General features: G+C 51.1%; 1 protein-coding gene across 2 annotated transcripts in view; it reads right to left on the bottom strand.

Moving 5' to 3' along the window:
- The window catches only part of GRIK3 (glutamate ionotropic receptor kainate type subunit 3), a 244,568-nt gene that overhangs the window by 12,809 nt on the left and 210,358 nt on the right, over positions 1-21,401 (bottom strand). For both annotated transcript variants that reach the window (XM_070468389.1, XM_020880250.2), the window contains exons 11-14: positions 20,775-20,998; positions 14,367-14,485; positions 11,787-12,004; positions 416-638 (exon numbers count right to left, since the gene is read on the bottom strand). In XM_070468389.1, the coding sequence (XP_070324490.1) occupies positions 416-638; positions 11,787-12,004; positions 14,367-14,485; positions 20,775-20,998 (784 nt within the window). The remainder of the gene's footprint in view (positions 1-415; positions 639-11,786; positions 12,005-14,366; positions 14,486-20,774; positions 20,999-21,401) is intronic.

Below are 21,401 nucleotides of genomic sequence, written 5' to 3'. Positions count from 1 at the left end.
CTCAGCACACTCCTCCGAAGGGGGCCCTCAGTGCCAGGAGGCCCCTCTTTCAATCCATCAAAAGTGTCTCCACGGATCCAGGGTGGAGAGTCTTGCCTATGAATCCCTGTCCCTGCAGGCCTCTGGAAGGCCCAGGATATCTGAGCTGCCTCAGCAGGATGACGTCAGAGAGAGGAGGCATGACCTTGAATTGACCCCCATCTCTGTGTCCGTCCCCAGGTCTCCTCTGCTCAGAGTGGCGCTGACCTCATGAGGCTTGTGGCTCTGCCGTTTTGTTTCTGGGCTGAGCCCTTTCAAGGTTCAGGGGGTGATCTGGGAGAGGGAGCAGGAGGCCACGTGTGTGCAAGAGTGAACCTGGGGGTCTTGCCCACCCTCTGTCCCCTGCCGCCCTGCCGTCTGCAGCCCCTGTGCTCACCCATGGGCGTGCCGATGCCATAGCCCTTGGAGTCGATGAGGCCCCCGATCTGGGTGAGGTTGCAGTTCCTCTGGGTGACGTACTCGATGGTGGTCGATTCCATGAGCAGCGCGTAGTCGGCCGTCAGCGTCCGCTGGATGCCCTCCTCGTTATTCTTCACCAGCGCCGAAGGTTTGCTGCTCATGAAGGCCCACATCTTCTCGAAGGTGGAGATCTTGGATTTCTGGGCCATGGGGAAGCAGTGGGGGTGATGTACACACAGTTACTGCGCACACACGGACCAGGCACTGCTCACCCTTAGCAGGCCTGGGTCAGTGAATTCTGTGCACAGTCCTTAGAGTGAGTGAGTTCCACCCACTGCTCAGATGTGGAAACTGAGGCCCTGGGAGGGTATGTCCTCAACCAGCGGCATCTGATCGTAAAGCTGAGAGTCAGACTTGGGCCCACCCACATGGAAACCCTTGACTCTTTGCCGTGGCACAAGAGGTTTTCAAACTTTTCTTAAAAAACTTTTTTATTTCTCTAAGATTTATTAAACATTAAACACATGCAGGTCATGTTCCAAGTGCTTTGCCTGCATGAACTCACTGATTCTCCCCATAGTCAGAGGAGGCAGGTATGGGTTGGCCAAAATTTTGTTTTGGTTTTTCCACAGCATCTTATGGAAAAACCCAAATGAACTTTTTGGCTAACCCAGTACTATTACTAGCTCCAGTTTACAGATAAGAGAATGGAGTTTAGCTGTGCCTCAACTTGCTTGATTTACTCAGACACAAACTGGGAAAACCAGGCTATCTGACTCCAGAGTCCATGCTCCTAACCACTGACCTTCACTGCCTCTTAGAAACCACTGTGAAGGTGGCAGGGAAGGTGGGTGGATGCTGAGGAGGGCAAAGCTCGTGGATTCTGGGCTCCCTACTCCCACTTAAAGCAGTCCCTCTTATGCACCATGTTCCTGGGGAAGGTTTGTCTCAGGCAAGGGTTCCTGTCTGTTCTCCATGAATATAATGAAAGAGAAGCAGGGTGAGAATTGCTGAGAGGGCAGGAGAGTAGGGGTGGTCAGAGCAGATGGTCCGGAGGCCCCCTCACCCTCTGGTTCCAGAGTGTCTCGGGCTGAATGCTGCTGCCTGAATGGAACCAGCATCCTTGAGAACAGGCTGGTGAGTGGGCTGTTGTGCTTGACCCCCAGTTGGGGAGGCTGAGAGAGGGCCTGGGGCCAGGAGAGGGTCAGTGTCTCTTGCTGCCAGAGAGGATTGGGCAGAACAAGGTGCATGGCCTTCATGAGATTTCTTGGGATCTTAGTGTCTGCCGGCTGCCTACTCCCAGCAGGGATCAGCCCTACCTCCATGCATCCCAGGGGAGCAGGTGGCTCTGCAGGCCCCACCGTCCCTGGCTTTTTCTGAGTCTGGCCGTGCTCGTCTGTGATATTGGCCTGTTTGACTGGCACCTGGTCCAGCTCCGGGGTGCGTGATGGCATGGGTGTGCCCCAAGAGGCTGGTGCGGGGCTGGGGGAGAAGGGAGAAGCTGTGACTGTCAGGAGTGGCGGCGGAGGGGGCTGGGAGGACAGTGGACCTTCTACTCTCCGGGTGCCTCCTAGTTTTAAGGGCTGTCCCTCCAAAACTGCCCAGGGAGGAGGGAGCCTCGGAGCAGCAGGCAGTGTCCCACTCGAGATTCCACCTGAGCCCAGAATCTCTTGAGTACCAGTGATGCCGCCTTTGGGCACAGAGTCTGAGGGCACCTTCACAGACACTTCCCTCCTGCAAGTTTATCTGCCCTGAAGCTGAAGGTCTGGGAGGGCTCCGACACCTGGAGCCCTCAGTGGGTTCCACTGGAGCAGCGAGCTGGCTGATCCCACCCTTGCCTATCCTCAGCCCATCCCATGATCAGCTATTCCTGCTCCTCAGCTTTTTCATCCTCCCGTAGCCCCAGATGCTCCCCACCCCCACCCCACACTTCACTAACTACTCTTGCCCTTAAGGACATTCCTGATTTTCAGCTCTTCGGACTCTCCAGACATCTCTCATCTTCTAGATAACGTCTGCTCTCCAGACTCTGCCCCCTCCAGCTTCTCCCCCAGCTCTGCTCTCACGCTGCTCCTTTTCCTGCCCAGATGCTTCATAGTTTGAAGCTTCAAACTGGCTCCAGTGATCCCTGTCCCTGGGATTCACACCCTGGTGAGATCCCTTCCCCTGGAGCGTGGGCCGGGCCCAGTGACTTGCTTTTAACCCCTGCCCCCAGGAGTGATGGGCTTCTGATAGCTCAGCTGGGAAAGAATCCACCTGTAATGCAGGAGACCTCGGTCTGATTCCTGGGTCAGGAGGGTTTGCTGGAGAAGGGATGGGCTACCCTCTCCACCATTCTTGGGCTTCCCTTGTGGCTCAGCTGGTAAAGAATCTGCGCGCAATGCAGGAGACCTGTTTTCCATCCCTGGGTTGGGAAGAGTCTCTGGAGAAGGGAAAGGTTACCCAATCCAGTATTCTGGCCTGGAGAATTCCATGGACTTTATAGTGCATGGGGTCGCAAAGAGTTGGACATGACTGAGCGACTTTCACTTTTTCCAGGAGTGATGGGATGTCACACCTGAGATGAGGTTACAGGAAAGGCTGACTGCTGACTTGCTTGTACTCTCTCTGGCTTGCTGCTCTGCTGAAAGCTCACTGCTATGCTGTGAGCTGCCCCGTGTAGAGGTCCATATGACAAGGATCAGAGGGCAGCCTCTAGCCAACAGTCAGAGGGGAGATGGAAGCCCTCAGTCCAATAGCCTAGGGAGAACTGAAGGCTGCCAACCATTACTTGAGTGAGTTTGGAAGCTGGATCTGGAGATGACTGCAGTGTTAGCCAGCACCTCCACCCTGGCCTGTGACAGGCCCTTAGCAGAAGACCTGTCTATGCCGTGCTGATTCCCAACCCACAGACTAAGAGGTCAGAATATTGTTGTTTTAAGACACTAAGTTTGGGGTAATTTGTTATGCAGCAGTAGGTAACTGATATATTCTCTTACACACATGCTGACACCAGCTACTTTTATTCCCAATATAGCTGCTTTCTCAGATAATCCGTTGCAACTATTCCTCTAATAAGATTATCCAGGTCCAGTCATTCCTGCTTGCCAGGGACACATGACCTCAGGCACTCTGCTTTCTTGGTTCCTTGTTGTAGTTTAGTTGCTAAGACATGTCAAACTCTTTTCCAATCCCATAGACTGTAGCCCATCAGGCTCTTCTGTCTATGGGATTTTCCAGGCAAGAATACTGGAGTGGGTTTACATTTTCTTCTCCAGGGGATCTTCCTCACCCAGGGATTGAATCCACGTCTCCTGAGTCTTCTGTATCGACATGCGGGTTGTTCTTTACCACTGAACCATATATTGTGTTGTGTTTAGTCACTCAGTCGTGACCCCGTGGAACGGCCATGGGAATTCTCCAGGCAAGAATATTGGAGTGGGCTGCTATGCCCTCTTCCAGGGGATCTTCCCAACCCAGGGATTGAACCCAGGTCTCCCGCATTGCAGGCAGATTCTTTACCACCTATCTGAGCTACCAGGGAAGACCAAGCCATATAATAACTTAATACTATTCTCTCATCAGTGATTTCAGCACCTCAGCTCCTTTTCCACCCCAGTCCCTCCTGCTTTCCAAATTCTCCTTCTTCCCCTAGAGGAGGGAGTTAGGAGTGGATGAGGCCATCGGGGTTCCCCTTATATCTCCTAACGTATCCATCCATCCATCCATCTACATATCCATCCACCCACCACCCATCTATTCTCTCATTCGTCACATTCGTATTCTCACCTATTCACTCACACACTATCCACACACCAATTCATTCTACTAACTATACAACTATCCACCCAGTCTTTTACCTATTTATCCATTCATCCAATACCCATCCATTCTCTTATCCACCTACCCATCACCAACCATCCATCCATCCCTCCACCTCACCCATCTTACCCACCCATTCTCCCCACAATCAGGCATCAGTAACTTGACAATGAACCATTCAGGGAGCCTTGTCCCATTCCTTCTGTGTCAGAAGGGGAGAACTTCTCCTCTTTCTGGAAACCCTTCCCTGAATCCTCTTCCTTAACACCCCAACACCCAGTTCCTCCTATACATAGGCCTGCCAGACATCAGAACATATGCTCTTCCCAGGAACACCCCATCATAAATGTAGACAGAAATTTCCATTGGAGGCTGGAGGGGGAGGGACTGGTTTTGGGGCTGATGGGCTTTGAGGAGAGACGCCCGTAGCAGGTAAAGGACCAGGATGAGGAAGAAGGGACAGGACACCAGAGAACTTGGGCCAGTCAGATGAAAAGTAACAATAAAGTGGGAAGCTGGCTATGATACTGATTTCAATAGTTTCTGCTCTCCTAGGTTCAGTGTCAACAAATTCACTACCTCCATCACCTGCAGGCAGAGGAGCCTGAAACCTGCCTCCCTAGAAAGACCACCCCCTGTGTTGTCACATATGTTGGGATCCCCATTTTCAACAAAACCCACTCCTGGTTTCTGATTCCCCTTAGATTCTGTCCCGTCCTTGAGTGATATTCCATGATTCCGAGTACATCTCTGAGAAAGTTCCTTCTGGTACCTCTGAGGCAGGGAGGGTTACGCCCAGGGCCCTTCCTGGAATCTCAGCCTCCTCTCCCACCTTCCTGGGCTGGGTCACCAGAGGCCTGAGTTCCATCACTGGCCTGAGTAGTCACCACCCCAGGGGACGGTCCCTCATCACTACGGCTCCAATGCAGTCCTGCCTGTCCCCCAGCTCCAGTGGGAAGCTTAATAAGCGCTGTTTCAGGGCCAGTCACCCAATCAATTAATGGAATCGTTTGGAGCAGCTGATACAGGGCGACACGCCAGGACGGAGAGGCTTTTTTTATCAGTGAAATTGGCAAGAAAGTAAGTTTCAGGCTCACGACTTTCAATTCTAGCCTTCTCAAAGAAGTAAATTGATTTTCCCCAACTGAAGATATTTAATCTTGAGAATTTAACATTTCTGTACAAGAAAATGTATATAGGTATATATATATATATAAACATAAATCAATTCCAAAGGGAGCTGAATCTCAGGGAATGTATGCAGGAAGGCAGTGGCAATGTGATTCCATGCGAGACCTCGGGTATTTTCCATAGTGGGGAGGAGACCTTTCCCCAGATTAATTGGCTTTCTTATCCCTGGATGTGGAGTCTTTGGCCTTATCGGATCCACATACTCGAGCAGTTAATCATGTCTCTTGGGTTATTTTCATGGGGATCAGGGGGCTCCTTGAGGCCCCCACCTCGGCCTACCTCCCCAGCACAGTCTTGCCGATCCTTTGGCCTAGCAGCTGCATCTACAGACTGCATGAGCCCCTGAGGCTGGCCCGTGCAGGGGAGAGTCAGGAGGTGAGGGTTGCAGACTGGCCCCTGTAGGGAGACTGAGGAGGTGAGGCCTGCAGGCGGGGGATGGAGGTAATGGGAGAGGTTGGCCCCACTGCATGGACTCTGGTGTCACACTTACCTGGGTTCAAATGCCAACTCCTTCTGTGACCACAGGCAAGTGATGTTACATCTCTGAACCTCCCTTTCCACATGGGTAAAATAGGTATACGCTTAGCATAGAGCCATGTTCCTAGGATGTGCTTGATAAATGGCTGGTATCATTCTATCTTTTTAAGCCTCCTTAATTCTCTTTAAAGCTCAGTTTTCTCATCCAGAAATTGGGGACAATAATTTCTAGAGTGCAGAGTTTGTAAAGACATGAAATGACATAAGACTCAGTGGTAGAGAACTCCAGGGCCGACAGGGTCCAGGCAGGGATACTGTAAATACGTCAAGACAGCTGAATGGAGTTCTGGAAAGCTGCAGAGGGCAAGTGCCCTCTTGGCTCCTGACGATCTTTCTCTCTACATGAGCGCTGGTTCAGTGATACTCCATCTTTCATGTTTTCAAGAAGCTGGATATGTGCTTTTTTAAATGCAAAAATCTCCCTGTTTTAAAATGATCATCACTAATTAAAATACATAAGAAATATCTGGCCCCTAAAATCATATCTGTGGGCCCAACAGGGCTGTGTATCACTGAGAATAAACAACAAAAAGAGTTGACATTCATTGCATGTATATCCTGTGTCAGGTATGGTTCGAAGTTGTTTATATAAGTTATCCCATTTAATCTTCTCAAAAATCACCTCTATTGGGGAGGGAGTATCATTTTTATACCCATTTCATAGGTGAGAAAACCGAGGCACAGAGAGCTCACCAGTAACTGAGTCATTCTCAATAACATCCCATCACCCTCGGGCCGACCCTGCACCTGTTGCTGCCCCTCGGCCTGCCCGCTCTGGGTCTCTTCTATTCTGAGGGCCTCTGGGCTCCCCTAAAGTGCTCGGCTCTGTGCAGAGGTAGACAGCCATCCTGTGGCAGAGGCACCAGTATCTTCCACATTGCTCCCGTACCTAATCTGGAGGGACCTGGAAGATGAGAGGTTCTCCAGGTGTCTACTGGCTGTGGCTTCTCCGCGGGGCTCCTGTTTGCCTCAGGAGGGGACTCCAGGAAGAAAGGAGAAAAGGAGCCAGCCAGTTTGCCCATCTTCTGGGTCAGCCATATGGAGGGACATCAGAGAAGAAAGCCTTTGCCTCTGTGTGCCTGGCCCTGGTCTAACCACTGTCTATACGGTAGTTCATTGAATCTCCTTGCTAATTGCGGCACAGTGGGACTCAGAATCCATGTCATCCAGGTGAGCAGACTGAGGCTTAGAGGAATAAAGTGGCTTCCCCATGGTCACCCAGCAGAGACAACAGCCAAGACTCAAGTCCTGGTCTGTCTGACTCTAAGACTGATGTGACTTGACTGTGCCAGGCCGCACCACACCAAATTCTGCCTGGTCACTGCATTTCTGTCTTTCTGCTTCTGCTCAGTGCTATCAGTGAGGCCAGTAGTCAGCTCAGGAGGAATTAGAGGCTGAGCTCGGGAGCACCCTCCTGAGACTTCCAGCCCGGGGCAGAGTCTGTTGAGCTGCTGGAAGGTGGGAGTTGGACTGGATGGCCTCTCCAGGTACCTTCCAGACTGAGTTGCTAGGATGGGGCAACGCTATGCCCCAAGTGAGCCCTGGGAGCCTGGAAGTCTTTGTCCCCAGCTCTATCGCTTTCCTAAGCAGCAGTGGCTTACACACAGTCTTTCCCACATGTGATATGTCTCTCCTACCGCAAAGAGGGCTAAATCCTTGGAGAAGCTGCCTTCTGACACCCTCTGTCTTCAAAGCTCCCCAACCCTCCCTGCCGAGAACATGCTTTCCCCACATCCTCCTTTACATTTTTGCCTACATATTTTTACAGCCAAACAGCGCTTTCAAAGGCCTCCTTTTTCATCTCCTAATTAATTTTTATCTTCCAAGACAGAGGGAGGACAACACAGGAGACGCTGTTGGTGATGTTTGCCGCTCCCTGAGAACTCTTCAAGTGAAATTTCCTTTGGAATGACGGGCTGCCCCCAGCCACGCGTCTCCCAGGCTACAGAGTAGGGGGCAAGGGATCCGAAGCCCCCTGGGAGACCGGCGCCCCACTGTTGCCATCTTTGGATGGGGATGCACTCTCTCCCTCGAGTGCTCCTCTCTATCAGGGGGCGCTTTTTAAGACGGTTTGCAGCTTAACCAGGAAACAGGCTAACCGAAGAACCGAAGTTCATCTGCCCTGGGCTCTGGAACCTTCAGGGGTGCTCCCTGCTGGGCTCCTAGCCTCAACACGGTCTCTTGTGTTTGCTTTACTTGCTTCCTGCCGTCTTTTCATTCCATCCTTTAATCCAACAACAGCATCCACTCGACATGTATTATTTAAGCAACTATGATGTACCAGGACTATTCTAGACTGGGGATGCGGCTTCACTCTTCCCCCAAGGAGTTCCTGGATGGTAGCTGGCTCCTTGGAGAAATGCTATGGACACAGGGACAGAGAGCACAGGCCTTTGAGCCAGGCTACTTGGGCTCAAATCCCAATGCTGCGTTTCACCAGCTGTGAGATGTGAGGCAAGAAGTATGAACTCAGGTTACTTTCGGAGCCTTCCTTTCATCATGTGTTCAGTGTGGAGGTGATAATAGTCTCTGCCTTCTAGGGATGTCATGAGGCTGATAGGTGTGAATACAGGTAAAGTGCTTAGAACGTTGCCTAGTACACAGTAAGTGCTCAATAAATGCTACTGTAATTGTGGACTTTGCCAGTGTCTCCAGGACATCTGATGGCAACCTCTGGAGCCAATTCCTGTTCAACCCGAGTGCCAACCTTGTCGTACACACTCATGGGCAGGGGAGAGGCTCACCCATCCAGGAGAGGACCCTGGAGGGGCTGTGGGAGAGGGCAGTGTGTGTGCAGACAGAGTAGCCGACCGCACATCAGCTCCACTGATCCATCAATCCCAATTCACCCAGCCCCTCAAGTCTTGGATTCTCTAGGTTAAACTCAGGTTTCTTTCCAGCTCTAATTTGAAAGCAACTATAAGGAGGCTACCCCCTGGCCCCGTACAGGTGTGGGGGAGGCGGAGGGCTTGGGAGAGGAAGGTACGACTATGCAAGGCAGGGTAGGAGTGGGGCAGGGAGGAAGTAAGTTTGTCCAGGGACCTTTCTGGGAGGATCTTTGCTTCTAGTTTATCATCCGAGGTGTGGTTAATGTAGCCACACTCAGGTTCCTCTCTGTCTATGTAACAGTCCCATGGCTGCTGCCACTGGTAGGGAAGCTGGGCAAGAAGCCCTTCATTTGAATTAAAGCAGGAGACAAGGTGGCCAGACAGCAAGTGGAATTCACTGGCGATCAGGAGAGTGAGGAAGGGGAGCTGGTTCTGCAAGGGCTGTGCAGTTGCTGTTCCTGGCCCAAGGCCCAGGTGAGCCTTCCGCCCCAGCATCCCCACTGGGTGGTAGCATCTGTGTCCCTCCCCTGCCCTCCTCGCTGCACCGTTTGCAGGGAAGGTGGGTGAGGGTGGTGTGGGCTGCAGGAGGTGCTGCTTGATGCCGAGGACAGCAGCTTGGTGGGGAGCGGGGACCGGGCTCTTAGAAGCCAATCTGAGCATCTTAGCATGGAGGGAGGCAAGGGCATCCAATCAGCACCAATGAGCCAGCACTGGGCTTATTTATGCTGCTTCCCTTTGATCGGGAGCCCTGCTTAGAGACGGGCTCATGTGTAATGCATGAGGGATGCTCTGGCATAGTCAAAGGGCTGGGCCGCAGCCTGGGGATTGGCAGGAGCAGGCATGTGCATGCATGTGTGCACACACACACCCACACATGGGCCCATCCCCCCACTCACACTTATGTAAGCACACCCATGGGGACATTTAAGCAGACAGACATGTGTGCACTCTCCACATACGTATACATAGACACTCGAGCTCATACTTCATACAGTCATAGTCACATGTCCACATGCCCAGATCACAGGGACACAGGCACACACGTGCTCACCACTGCACATATGCAGACACTTGTGATCAAGCAGAAAGACACACGAGCACCCAGACAGGCTGACTCGTGCGTAGGTACACATGTGCACATACATATACACATTATACACTGCTACATGAACCGTGCATGCAGTCACATGCTCACATACTTGCTCACCCCCATGAATACATACACAGGGTTCCAGAGAGCCCCGAGTGTGCTTATGACAATGCTTTGTTTCCCCTACACTATAAATAAATACATGGGGGTGACCTCAAAGGAAGACTGCGTTTGCTAGTAGCAGCATTCCAGAGGGGAGTCCGTTTCCTCTCATTCCTCTTCACTAAGCAGGGGAACTGCTTCTACTTTTAAGAAGGGGGCCCCGTGGACTGTAGGCTGCCAGGCTCCTCTGTCCATGGAATTCACCAGGCAAGAATACTCGAGTCGGTTGCCATTCCCTTCTCAAGGGGATCTTCCCAACCCAGGGCTTGAAACAGGCTCTCCTGTATTGCAGGCAGATTCTTTACCACCTCAGCCAGCAGGGAGAGCCCATAACAGGCAAGGTCAGGGTAGCACGTAGGGGAGGGGAATGGGGGGCAGGGGAGGGGGAGGAGAATAGCCGTGTCCAGGAAGTAGAAGGCTTTCCACCCGACCCCTTCCTTCTTTACTCACTCAGGCCCCACTGGAGGCTCAATCCATCACTCAGAGGCTTAGCCTGGAAGGAGGCAAGGGCTAGGGGATGGGGAACCAGGGCCCAGTGGAAAGGAAAACACCCCAGGCTTTCAGACTGACTGAGAGCAATCGACTACTAAATAAATACATGAGTGAATGGACTCAGAGCCACAGAGATCCCAATCCTGACCATATCTGAGAGATCATCAGAGTAGTGATTCTCAAAGTGTGGTCCCCGGGCCAGCAGCATCAGCATCACCTGGGAACTCATTAGAAATGGACATTCCCAGGCCTTGCCCCCAGGGTCTGCTGAGTCAGTAACTGCAGAGGCTGGGACCCGGCAACCTGGGGTTCCCGGAGCCTTGCAGGTGTTCTGGACAGACTGAATCTGAGAACTACGGCTTAGAACATGGGCTCTGGAGGAAGGCAGACCTGGGCCAGACCCAGGCTGCTTCAGCTGTGAGTTCTTGGGACAACTCACTCAATGGCTCTAAGCCTTAGTTTCCACACGTGTGAAATAGTTGCAATACCTACTTCTCGGGATTTGTCATGAAGATTAAATGAAGCCCAGCACAGTGTCTGGCCCACTGTGAGCTCTTAGTGGTGCCAACTATAGTTATTATTACTTTAATTTCCTGGAGAACATTTATAGCTACTGGTAGTCAGGGTCAGCCAGTTTCCTAAACCCTCAGCTACTCTAGTGGAAGGTGAAAAAACATTAAGGAAGTGAGCCAGTGCTTTATAAAACAGGAGGACACAACAAAGTCATGGCCAGATCCCCATGAAGGCAGGAACCTGAGCAGGTGACAGAGGCTTTACCTGGACACCAGCATTCCACGAGTGTAACATGCTAGCAAACATTTGTAAATGCTTGCTCAAGTTTTAAGCCTTCCTTGGAGGATGCATCCCCTGCTGCCCCCTTGGTGTCGCCCAGCTCACCCCAAGCTTAGGTCAGCCTCTTGGAGATGAAAGCCACTGAGATGCAAAGCCAGGGCAGGGAGCCTACTGGCCCCAGGGCTTGTTTATGTGTTTTCTGGGCCATGCTTCTCCCTCCCCCTTCTCCAGCTTCCTTTGATGTCCTCCTCTGATGATTTAAGGAAACACAGCATATTCATGTTGCTTGTCCCAGGTACGGAAACTTCTAGGATCTGCACTGGGACCCATCCAGTTGGCCATATCGCTACAGCTCCCCAAAGTCAATTGTTCCTAAACAGGCAGGGGCTGAGCCCTTGGGATTTCTGGCTCCACGTGATTAAGGAAGGACAGTGAAGGGAGGGAGAGGGTCTCACCTTGAAGAAGGTCATGGTGGCCCCGTCTTTGACTGCCCCATACTCGATTTTGGTTTGCTTGGCCAGGTCATCTGCCGAGTCTATGGGTGATTCCATGCGCTCCACGGTCAGAAAGGCAGCCAGGTTGGCCGTGTAGGAGGAGATGATGATCAGCGTGAAGAACCACCAGATGCCACCAATGATGCGCGTGGACAGGGCTTTGGGCATCAGTTCAGACCCTGGGAAGAAGGAGGAGACACATGGTCCCTGACAATGCTCAGACCAGGGCTGCTTGGTCCTCTGGGTCACAGACTCCACTGATAATCTAGTAACAGCTGAGACCTCTTCCTTAGACCAGTGGTTCTCGAAGTGTAGTTCCTGGACCAATAGCATCACCTGGGAACTTGTTAGAAATGCACATTCTCAGGCCCCACCCAGGACCTACTGAATCAGTAACTTTAGGGATGGGGCCCAACAGTCTAGGTTCAGTAAGCCCTCTAGGTGATCCTGACCTGGGCTAAAATTTAAGAACCACTGCTTGACAAAAACACACACAAGCAGAATATTTATTTCACAGGCATGTCAGACCCTCTGATGTGTATCTGTGAACCACCTGTGTGGTCCCAGATTCTGAACACCTGAATGTGTCCCAGGTTCAAAAACCCCTGGGTTCTTGAGTGAATCCTGCTCTTAGCTCTTTGTGTGGTCTTGTGCCTGTCATTTTCCCTCTTTGGGACTCAGCAAAGCATCATCCTTCCTCTGTCCCAGCCTTACAAAAATACCATGATGCTGCTGCAATGACATAATTCGAGGAGGAAAGTATATTGGAAATGCAAGTGGTATACAAATATAAGATTGCTATATGATGCTTTGCAAGAGGAAAAAAAATCAACATTTTTTGAAGCTCTTTGCTGAAATAGAAAGAGTGCCGATCACTCTTCCTTCCCGACCTTGGGAGCGGAGCATAGTTTAGCTGAAACCTTCTAACTGAAGTAATTAACTAGGAGGCTTTCAAGAGATTTAAATAAGCAAGTGACTCCTGAACTTTCCAGAATATTTGGACCTGCATCTGAAAAGCATCTGCTTTGATATGGCTGATTTTTTTTTCTCAAAGAAATCACTCAAGGGAGAGTTTTTCAAATACATAACCATTTTTCTCCCTCCTAATCAAAACCTCGTGGGGAATACATCAGGGGCCAATGCTTTGAACAGCAGCAGGAGGCGGAAGAGAAGCTATTACTGCGTGGAGGGGCCTTCAGTTTCTTTCCTAACTGTCACCGAGTACAGATGATGGACAGAGCAGCAAGGTGAGGCTTCAGGATGCTCATGAGTCGTGGGGACAGAATGAGGCGCTTCCCCCTCAAGCTGCCTGTCACGTCCCAGCCGCCGGAGACCACTCCCCCACTCCCCGCCCCAGCCTCATCCGCCTGGCCCTCCCCCAGACAAGGGGCTGGAGTTGCCCCCAAAGGGAGAATGACTTATTTTAGTTGTCAGGCTCTGTTGGACCCCATCCCCGGCCTCCGGCGTGGCTGAGAGTTTGCTCGGGTCCAGGGTCCTTCACTCACAGGGACTGGCAGGCCGTGGGCGCTCAGGACACACTGCGATAACATCGGTCATGCATTTGTTTGGCGCCTGCTGGTAGATATTACTGAGGACCAGGGTTTGTGCCAGGCCGTGAGGATACACACATGAGAGATGGACAGGGACATTCTTTGCCCCTTGGATCTCCTTCCCTCCCTGGCCCCCTTTTCGTCCCTTTGTGGGACCCTAACCCAGGCAGAGACTTTGGTCCTTGCCTCCCTCCCCATTGCCTGAGATAAGAGGCTCTGAAAGTGACTTGGTAGACAGAGGCAGTGAGCATTTGGCTCCTGGTCAGCAGGGACTGTGGGGGTGGGGTTCTTCTGGGGGTCTTTCCTGGTTGGGGTCCCCTCCCGCTCTGCTCGCCCTCTAGCCTCCAGTGTCTCCACACTCTGCTCCTTGCAGGTGCTCTGCTTTCTGAGATATCTGAGCAGCTGCAAATCTTTCCAGAAGTTGAGCTACTAGTGGGGGGCAGGTACCGTATCCCAAACCTCCCTCAGGAGGATGTGAGAAAAATGGCATCCTTCTGGGTATACCAGGTCTGACACACCCAGGCTAACGGCCAACACAGATGTGCCCCCCTCCTTCTACTGGGCTCCCCAGAGCCAGGCAGTCACCAAGTCCAGTCTGTGCTACATCCTGAAGTTCTCAAAGTCCATCTCTGGCCTCCACTCTCGTGGCCACTACCCTGGCTCAGGTCTCACCATCTCATTTCTGCAGTGGCCTTCCACCCAGCCTCCCTGCCTCCAGTCTCCCTCCATCCACAGCCCAACTTTGCTCAGGCAGATTATGCATTGGTGAGAATCAGGGGGTAGACTGCAGGAGACAGGACGCTGTATGTCTATCCCAGCTGGAGCAGGATGGGCTGGGGATGAGCCCTGCCCTCCGCAGGTATTGGTATATGCTTCGGCCTCAGACGGTGAGCCAGTCCAGCTAGCTCCAGCAGGGGTGGAGCTCAGGGACCTGGGAAAGGACACACACTTGAGCATCCGGGTGTCTCCAACCTTCTAAGGGCACACGTACCTTGTTGCATCAAGGACCCCATTCCGAACCAGAAGCTGTTCAGCAGAGTGAAGTTATTTTCCACCACCTCAGAGCCGGGGTTGCAGGGGTGAGCGTCATACCACTCGTAAGGGCTGAACCTGCAGCAGGAAGAGGGGAGCAATGAGGCAAATCTTCAGGGAGATGGGAGGAAGGGGTGTTCATGCCTTATAAGCTGGCGGTTTAGCAAACAGTGATGTGCCGACCACTTTAGCATCAATTCCCTGGTTGTTCTGCTAGGGAGGCAGGGGATGGGAAACCAGAGTCATTGTGCTTCTCGTTTTTTATTGTTAGTGCCCTTTTCTGGTGATAAAAGTAATTCAGCAGTATCTCTTAAAATTAAAAGTGCACATGCCCTTCAACCTAGCAATTCTGCGACTCATTATCCATCGTAGAAAAAACACTCTTACAGGAGCATAAAGAGAAGTGCACGGGGGTGTTTATCAAAGCATTGTTTGTAATAGCAAAAAACTGGAAACAACCTAAATGTCCTTCAATAGAGGAATGATTAAATAAACTATGCCACAATTGTACTCTGAAACCTCACGCAGCTGTTAGAAGAGATGTACCAACAGGGAAAGATCTTCAACACATATTTTTTTTTTTTAAGTGATAAAAATAAGAACAATATGATCACATTTACATAAATAGATTCCTGAAGACATAGTTGCATACCTATTTCTGTACATTTGAATATAAATGCATATACAGTCTGGAAGGATCCATATCTAAAAAAAAAATCACTATAGATCTCTGGGGAGGGGTGTTAGAAAGGCAGAAGAAATTTCATGGAAGCCTGTTGCTTTGTATGTATTGCATGAACTTTGAAAAATGAGAATAGGCTTTTAAATTACTTGTATACTTTAAAAACCTTGAAATGGAAAAATAGTAAAATATACTCTTCATAAAATATTCAGACAGTATAAAACACAATGAGAAAGTGAAAGTACGCCATGATCCCACCTCTTGGGAAGAACAATGTGTTACACCGTTTTTTCAGATTTTTCTCTCTGAATATACAAATACATGCATGACAGAAAAAAAATGTTATTTAAGCCCCCCTGCCCCCATTGCCTTCTAAGGACGAGAAGTCCTGATAACTGCAGGGATCTTTGTTTATTGTGTGAATTCCAGTTGAGAAAATGTAAGTTGGAGGGAGCTGGGACACTCCGGAGAGATCGAGAGACTCTGGAGAAGGTCCCCACCAGTCTAGTGTGGTCGGTGTGACTGGTGTGGTTGATGTGGCTGAAGTGGCTTTGTCGGTGTGTCCAGAGTGGCTAGTGTAGGGTCAGATGCTGAGATGAGAGACCGGGAAGGAGAGACATGTCTGACGGAATTTTCTTTTGTTTTTTAAAGTGTGATGAGTTTTAAGGGTGAGGCTGTGACTTCCCATCTCTCTTCTAAAAGCTTTAGTAAATGAAACATTGATCACCAATGCTCACATGAAAAGAATTTGGTTTTCACGAAGTGGAAAGATCCTGCAAATAGGAAATTCCAAAGTGAGGCTTCAAATCAAGATGGGGATTTTCAAAGGGAATGACCATGATCTGGTTAGAGGCTCTAAAAATCCACAAGGAAGCGATAGAGGATGAAGAGAGCAGAGATGAGAGGCTGTTGTGAGAAGGGTTTTAGAGAAAGCCTTTGGAGAGCTCTGCACTCGGGGGCCCCCGCATTCCCACGGTGAGGTCTGGGGAGAGTGGCTTCCACAGGGGGGCTGGGAGAGCTCTACAAGGATGTGGTGGATGCTCGCTGGGCAATCTGGAGGGCAGGGGTTGGGCTGAGGCATGTTTTCTACGAGAGATAGAGAGTAAGTCCTTGCTCCGCAGGACTGGCCTGCAGGCCTGATGTGGTCAGGGCTGAGGTTGTTTTCCTGGACCAGATGGGCTCATCGTGACTCGTATCCAAGAAAGGCAATGAGACTCCAACAGAGAGAAGCCACAGGGCGGGGGCCACTGAAGGACCAGGGACTGAGCAGGGGAGTGGGCCGACGGAGGAAGAAGTGCCACAGAGGACCCTCGAGGGGGCAAGGGGAGAAGCCCGAACTGTGCATGAGGATAGAACTGTGGTGGACTATACCCGACCCAGCCTTCTAACTCCTGAGTTGAAAGTGTGTTTGCGCTACAGGGAGAGAGACCTAGGGTTTCTGAGCTCTGGAAGTGATCCAAAAAGTGACAGGTCCCAGCAGAGTTTCACTGGGGCAAAGAACTTCACCTCTGTACGCACTGAAAGGTGTGTGTGTTAGTCACTCAGTCATGTCTGACTCTGCGACCCCGTCCGTGGACTCTAGCCCACCAGGCTCCTCTGTCCATGGGATTCTCCAGGCAAGAATACTGGAGGGGGTTGCCAGTTCCTTCTCCTGGCAGATGGGTGAAAAGTGGGTGAGCGACAAAGCAAAGGTGATATCTGATGAGATCTCAAGAGCCCTGCTTTTTCAATGTACATACACACAATATATATGTATATAGATAGATAGATATGATACACATAATCATCCTTTTACATAGAAAAAATCACATCATACCATAATAATGTCTTAGGTCTTGATTTTTCACTTAATAAGCCACCAGCCTCTTTCCAGACCAGTTACTCCTAATGTCCTTTATTCTCCATAACTACTTAATAGGGTTTTAAAAAAATATATTTTTAATACTGAAGTATAGTTGATTTACAATGCTGTGCTAGTTTCAGGTACCCAGCACAGAGCTTTAGTTCTATATATATATATTCTTTTTCAGATTCTTTTCCATTATAGGTTATTATAAGATATTGAGCATAGCATGTATTATAGTATAGTATTTGCTATACAGTAGGTTCCTGTCATTTACCTATTTTCTGTGCAGTAGTGTGTATTTATTAATCCCAAACTCCTAATTTTTACCCTCCCCCCCATCTCCCACCATCCTCTTTGGTAGCCATAGTTTGTTTTCTATGCCTGTGAATCTCCTTCTGTTTTGTGAATAAGTTCATGTGTATAAATTTTTAGTTAATGGGTATTCTTAACCGCTCCGCTTTTGTTGACACAGCCTGGCCCTTTTTTCCACTGTGATACACGCTGCTGAAAGAAACACCCTTGCTCACACTTCCATGAGTCCCCAGGCCAAAGGGCAGCCTTGTCGAGGGCTTTGCTGAGAAGGCTTTCCAGATTCATGGGGGACTGTAAAGTGAGGCAGGGCTTCCCTGGTGGTTCAGCAGTAAAGAATCCGCCTGTACTGCAGGAGCCGCAGGAGACGTGGGTTTGATCCCTGGGTAGAGAAGACCCCCTGGAGGAGGGCATGGCAACCCACTCCAGTATTCTTGCCTGGAGAATCTCACGGACAGAGGAGGCTGATAGGCTACAGTCCACGGGTAGGTCACATAGAGTCAGACATGACTGAAGCGACCAAGCACGCACATGCGTGTGAAGTGAGGCTCAGGGGTGACTTTCAACAGGATACACTCCCAGAGGTGGAATCTCTTACCACGATAAAAATAACCGGTCTAGAACGGGTCTCTGGGTTATAAGTCTTGCTGTAGACCTGGGTCCTTACTACCCCGTGAGGGGCGGACAGTGCAGCAGACGCCCACTTCACAGCTGGGGGGGGCAGCCTGGGCCCTCCAGCTGCGGTGCTCCTGCAGTCAGGGGGTGGAAGGACCCAGATTCCAGCTCCAGTGCCCCAGGAGGGCAGAGGGGTGGAATGGCTGCTGGACAGTAAGGAAGGTGCCACTGAAGTGAATGATGGATCTTGGATGTATGGCTGGTGGCTACAAGGGGTTCTCCAAGTTTTGCAAGTCAGTGGGAGAGACTGACTTAGAGATACCCTGTCTCCTCTGAAGGGTGAAGGCTAAACTCCAGCCCCAGATGACAGGTGTAGACAGAGCACCGACTGTGGCTGGGATCGCCTCTTCCCCGAGGTTCTCATCTGTACTGGATTTGGGTGGAGCGTGACTCCTGGGGGGCTGGACTGGTGGCTCACATTCAGTCCTGCTTCCGGGGTCAAGCACTTAGGATTATCTCCTTGTCATGAGTGCCTACTGGCCTGGTATCTGTGATGAGAAGCATCATCCCTCCCCCGTCCTTCCCTCCCTTTGCTTCTTGCAGAGCATGAAGCAAATACTCGGGTGGCAGAGAAAGGCCTTGGTCAATGCCTAGACCCCTGATGCTAGCCAGGCATAGGCCAGCCAGTTTGTAGGATGGACAGCCCTGCATCTTGCTGGAGTTGCCCAGAGAGAATCTAGACACCTACTCACGCTTCGCAGACCCTATCTCTCGGGCAGTTGTGTCTAGCTTTCTGGTAGCCAGCAAGCAGGGGTCCAAACGACACAGGGCACACATAGGGGAGGGGACAGACAGCCACTTCCACACTACAGGTGGGCTGTGCTTGACCTCAACGGCATTCCAAAAAATCAAATTAGTGGCTACTTATAAAAGCCATGAGGCATCACATGAAAATCTGAAACTCTCTCTAAAATCATGAACCCCCACAGCACTGGCCCGCATTCCTGCTTGGCACAGTCTGTTGGAGCTGAGCGGTAATGACCCTTTCCTCCAGGTGTGTGCTCAAGTTTGCCTCAGTCCCCGCCACTCCCTGCTGCCTACCACCCAGCATGCTCACTCCCTCACGCTTCCTGTGTGTGCCACTCCTGATTTAAAGTCCGGCAAGTCTTGGTTTGAAGCCCAACTCTGCGACAAAAGGCTTTCTGGCTTTGGGCAAAGACTTAACACCTCTGAGCCTCAGCTTCTGATTCTGTAGAGTGGGGATAATTATACTGACCTCACCAGGACTGCTGTAAGGATTTGACAGGATGGGAGTGAATTGTGTTGTGTGAGTGGTAAACTGATGATCATCCTGTGATGCTATTTATGGTTCTGTGACCAAGACCCTTGTCTCCTCTCTCTCCAGGCATTCTGTGTCATTCCAGCAGCTCCAGAAATCCCCTCTCTTCCAGAAAGTCTCCTCATCCTGACCTTGGCAGTGGGGGGGCTCCTACCTGCCTGGCCAGAAGGTAAGGGGTGGAAAGCAGGCTTGGCTGCAGTGGATGAAAGGCCAGGAATTGGAGGGGGATGGGATGCACATCAAATGAGCAAAGCTGATGCTGGGAAAGCTTGAGCCGTTTTCGAGGGGGTGGGGAGCCAAGGGGCTGGCTGGCGCTGCTAAAATTATGGTGAGAGCTCTGGAGAATGGCTCCTGGCTTTCAAAGGCTTGTTAGACCATTAGAGACAAGAGGCATAATGAAGGTCTCTCTGTGGCAGGCTGGGCTGCCGGCTGGGCGAGCAGGCAGGCAGCACCAGGCCTGCCGGCAGCAAAGGGCTTCGGAGGCAGGACAATTTCCTCTCTCACATCCTTCCCTTTGGTCTGTGTCTGTGTGGGAGGAGGGAGTGAAAAGGAGCAGGGTAGGGAGAAAGCTTTCAAAGAAGACTCAGCAGAGAAAAAGGCCGACACACGAAGTCCTTGGATCTCAGATTGCTTCTCCGGAGAAGTCTTGCATCACACCTTGTTAGAATTTAGAGAAAAAAGAACCAGGGCAAAGGCTGGGGCTGGAGCCTGGAGGGAGGGGGCAGAGGGCCAGGGCCCAGGAGCTACCAACTTGGGGTGGGAGCAGAGCACAGGTGTCCCGGGGGCAGAGATGGGGGTTGCAGATAAAACACTTGGTGACCTGAGTTCAACAAGCCAGACGTGTCCTTTATTGCTAGGGTGGCCTCAAGGAGTACTGAGTCTTTCCGAGTGTCGGATGTCTCCCCTTCATGGGAGGCCATGAGAATTAAATAAGATAACTGGCTATAAAGGACAGAGCATTGTGCTTGGCACCCAGTAGGTGCTCAGTAAGCACTGGGCTATATCCGTTTCCCAGTGGCCTCTACCTATGACCCACCAGTAAGGATGTGCTGTGCCTACTTCATGTGAACAACTGAATATGCAAGGGTATTGCTAGCATGTGTTAGAGGCAGGTAAGGATGTGTGCAAGGCAAGTTTCTGCATGTGTGCATGTGAGGGAGTTTATGTGGCATTGTCCCTCCTGCTATTGTGGGGTGGATGGGCTTCGTCTGTTTTCTAAGTTTTAAGCTGCCTGCTGGGCCACCTGGGTCTGCTGTGCTGGGTGCCTGGTCCAAGTGCCCAGCTTTGGGGAGTGACTGAACCTCACCAAGCCTGCTCACAGGACCTGGGATACAACTGACACCTCTCAAAGTCATGGACACAGACCAGGGTGGGGACTGGGGGATTCAAGTTAGAGGGCCATGAAATGTTCCCTGGGGGATATGAAAGGATCTGAGCCTCAGGGAAAGAGACAGGAGCAGGTAAGCAGTGGTCTGAACCTGGGCCTTCTGTGCCAGCTGCTGAGGATGGGGGGACTTGCCTGGCTCCCTGAGCCCCTAAACCTGGGCCAGAGCTCTGGCCAGGGCATTGCCCTTACCTGGCGATGACAAAGAGGACACAGCTGACACCCAGGTAGGCAAGGAGCACATACATCCAGATGTCTGGGGACAGGGGGTTGAGGAAGGAGAAGACACTAGGGTTGGTGCCATTGGGCTTGCGATAGAGGATGCTCACGCCGAGGGTCATGAAGGGCTTGGAGAAATCGATGGCCTTCTCACGGACGTGGGTGATGGTCAGGGGGGCCACGGCCAGATCTGCCTTCTGCAGTGAGAGAGACACAGACAGACTATGAGCAAAGCCCAAGACTAGCAGGGGCCAGAACATCCCTTCTTGAAAGGAGGAGAGATGAGGGAGTGAAGTGGAGTTTGTTGCCTGAACCCCGGAACACTTTAACACTCTTCAGTTTCACTATTTACTAACTCCTCTTCTGGGCCAGGCAATGCCCAGGGTGCTGGGAGACAACGGCGAATTAGACTTAAGCCCCTGTTATCCAAGAGCTGATGGCCTTGAGGAAGAGGACAGTGGTATCAACATGTGGAGAATGGAACACTATCACAGCTGTAACCCATGTGGTCCATTCTCAAAATGGTGCCTTGTCAAATATAGTTCAGCAATCTACAAACACTTAAAAATAGCTTGTGTTCTTTCTTTGTGACTTTCAAAT

The sequence above is a fragment of the Odocoileus virginianus genome, chromosome 5 (genome assembly GCF_023699985.2).
Source record: "Odocoileus virginianus isolate 20LAN1187 ecotype Illinois chromosome 5, Ovbor_1.2, whole genome shotgun sequence".
NCBI classification, from domain to species: domain Eukaryota; kingdom Metazoa; phylum Chordata; class Mammalia; order Artiodactyla; family Cervidae; genus Odocoileus; species Odocoileus virginianus.
Note: the sequence above shows the minus strand (reverse complement) of the source record. Positions and strands in the feature narration are given on the sequence as shown.